The following is a 2,197-nucleotide window of genomic DNA, read 5'->3' as shown; positions in this document are numbered from 1 at the left end:
TGCTGCTGCTGCTACTGCTGTTGCTGCTGCTGCTACTGCTGCTGTTATTGTTGCTGTCACTGCTACTACTGCTACTGCTGCTACTGCTGTTGCTGCTCATGCTACTGCTGCTGCTGCTCTTTATATTGCTCGCAAACCGCTCGTGAATAATTCATAATAACCTATATTTGCAGCTGTGAATGAAATGTGCAGCGTTCTACCTCAACCATGTGATTTTGCATGCGCATCGAAGCATCTGACACAAAATAATGTGAAAGCGTGCCATTGCTACGTGTCTATTCTATTTGAACGTGTTTTGGAATTCATGATTATGTCTGTGATGATCAAAAGACATCATTTGCGCATATATATATATATTACTATTTGTCATACATACAGTAACTCAATCAAGCATTTTTTTTCATTTAAACGTATGCTTCTCTCTGTCGCATGAAGCTGACTGCTCTGTCACAATCACGTGATAAAATAATCACCCGCGATACGTTCTGACAACGTAAAGTCACGTGTCACCCGCGGACCAACTGGTTTCAGTAGGACAGGGCCGTAGGCTGAGCAAATTCCTAGGGGGGGGGGCACAATTTCATGACTAAACTGTGTAATGATGAGCGACGGGCGCAGCTCTTGATCAACGTCCATAGTATGGTAGGGGGTAGGTCTGAGACAAGGCTTTCACGGATAAGTGACCAAAAAATCACGTTAGGGTTATTTACAATTATTTGCTAAGCTTATTTTTTAATTTTGCTTCAAAATATAGGGGGCGCAGCTGCCCCCTTGCCCCCCCCCCCACAGGCTACGCCCTGTAGGAACACATTTGTCGAACGCGCACATACGAGGTATCTCACTAATTCACATACGAGGAGCAATTACAATGTCGGACAGCGATATATTTGAACTATAAACTCAAGTCGCGTGTTGTTGAACATTGAGTCGGCAGTTTAAGGGTTGTGTTCCCCGCGGTATAACACCGCATACCAGCGATTTCGCCTTCGCTATCCAGAGGTTTAACTTAGTGTAAACATCAGTGGGCCTTGCACCCGTTCCCCAAATAAAATCAGCAGCAGGCTTCGCGCCGGCTTCGCGATACCTGCAGTGCTGGTCGTGGCCCGGAGTCGCTCTCGAGCCGCTACCCTGATGCGCGTACTCCATCGCCGCCGGTGCGTAGCCTTGCGCGTGCGGGGGCAGGCGCTCGAAGCTGCCAGGGTACGCGCCGGTCTGCGCCGGGTACGCGTACACGGTCTCGTTAGTAGCCAAGCGGTTGTAGCAGCCCGCCTCGTAGCGGTCCATGCTGCCGCTGCGCGGGTAGGGCGCATGCGCGGGCACGGCCGCCATTGTTGTTTGCTGTGCGGTCATATGCGCATGAGGTGCGGGCGGCCATTCTGCCGTTCTATCGTGCAGCCTGCAAGTACAAACACAAATACTCACAGACAGAGTACACAACGAGGCACGCAATGCGAATCGATAGGTGCTATTTTAATTAAATTTTAGCTTCGTGATTGCTGTTTCTTTCTTTCTCTATTATTCACTCCTGATTAAACGTACCGCGTATTTGACTTTCCGTCATAACGTTGCCCTTCGTTAAAAAATTTAGTACAATTTCTCTCAGAACCGTGTCCTAAATACCGTCGGGGCTTTATACAAGACATCATCATCATCATCATCATCATCATCATCATCATCATCATCATCATCATCGTGGCAGTCATCATCAGCATCAACGTCATCATTACCATCAACATCATGATCGTCGTCATTATCATCATCATCATCATCATCATCATCATCATCCTAATCATCATCATCGAAATAGACATCGGTGCGAGTCTCGAATGGTAGCTCAGTATGAGAGATTATTTTCTATTTTTTATTTATCGTCGTTAGATCGTCTGCTGTGTGTGCTCACCTGTCCAGCGAGCCGCCGCGCAGCGTCTGCGTGTAGCCTGGCGGCGGCTTGTAGGCGGGAGGCTTCGGCGATACGGGCATGTCTATGCTCTCCTCCTCCGTCAGCGTCGATAGGGAGGCTCGCCGCAACCCTTTACTGCGCGGAAGGAACAACCAAGATTGGGTGGGGATCGTGTAGCGGATGAGGCGAACGTACAGCTGTGTTAAACGAACCTAGTTATGAAGAAGGGGAGCGCTGTTTTGTGAGCGAAATTAATGGGGGGGGGCATATATCTCAATGTCTATTAAATATATTATA

At 48.3% G+C, this 2,197-nt stretch overlaps 1 protein-coding gene across 1 annotated transcript in view; it reads right to left on the bottom strand.

The window, feature by feature from the left end:
* The window catches only part of LOC106819463, an 81,211-nt gene that overhangs the window by 56,568 nt on the left and 22,446 nt on the right, over positions 1 to 2,197 (bottom strand). The window contains exons 6-7 of the mRNA XM_014824093.1: positions 1,901 to 2,035; positions 1,085 to 1,396 (exon numbers count right to left, since the gene is read on the bottom strand). Coding sequence (XP_014679579.1) covers positions 1,085 to 1,396; positions 1,901 to 2,035 — 447 coding nt within the window. The remainder of the gene's footprint in view (positions 1 to 1,084; positions 1,397 to 1,900; positions 2,036 to 2,197) is intronic.

Source organism: Priapulus caudatus, unplaced genomic scaffold (genome assembly GCF_000485595.1).
Source record: "Priapulus caudatus unplaced genomic scaffold, Priapulus_caudatus-5.0.1 Scaffold39, whole genome shotgun sequence".
Taxonomy (NCBI): Eukaryota; Metazoa; Priapulida; class Priapulimorpha; order Priapulimorphida; family Priapulidae; genus Priapulus; species Priapulus caudatus.
The sequence above is the reverse complement of the archived record's forward strand: the minus strand, read 5'-3'. Positions and strand labels throughout refer to the sequence as shown.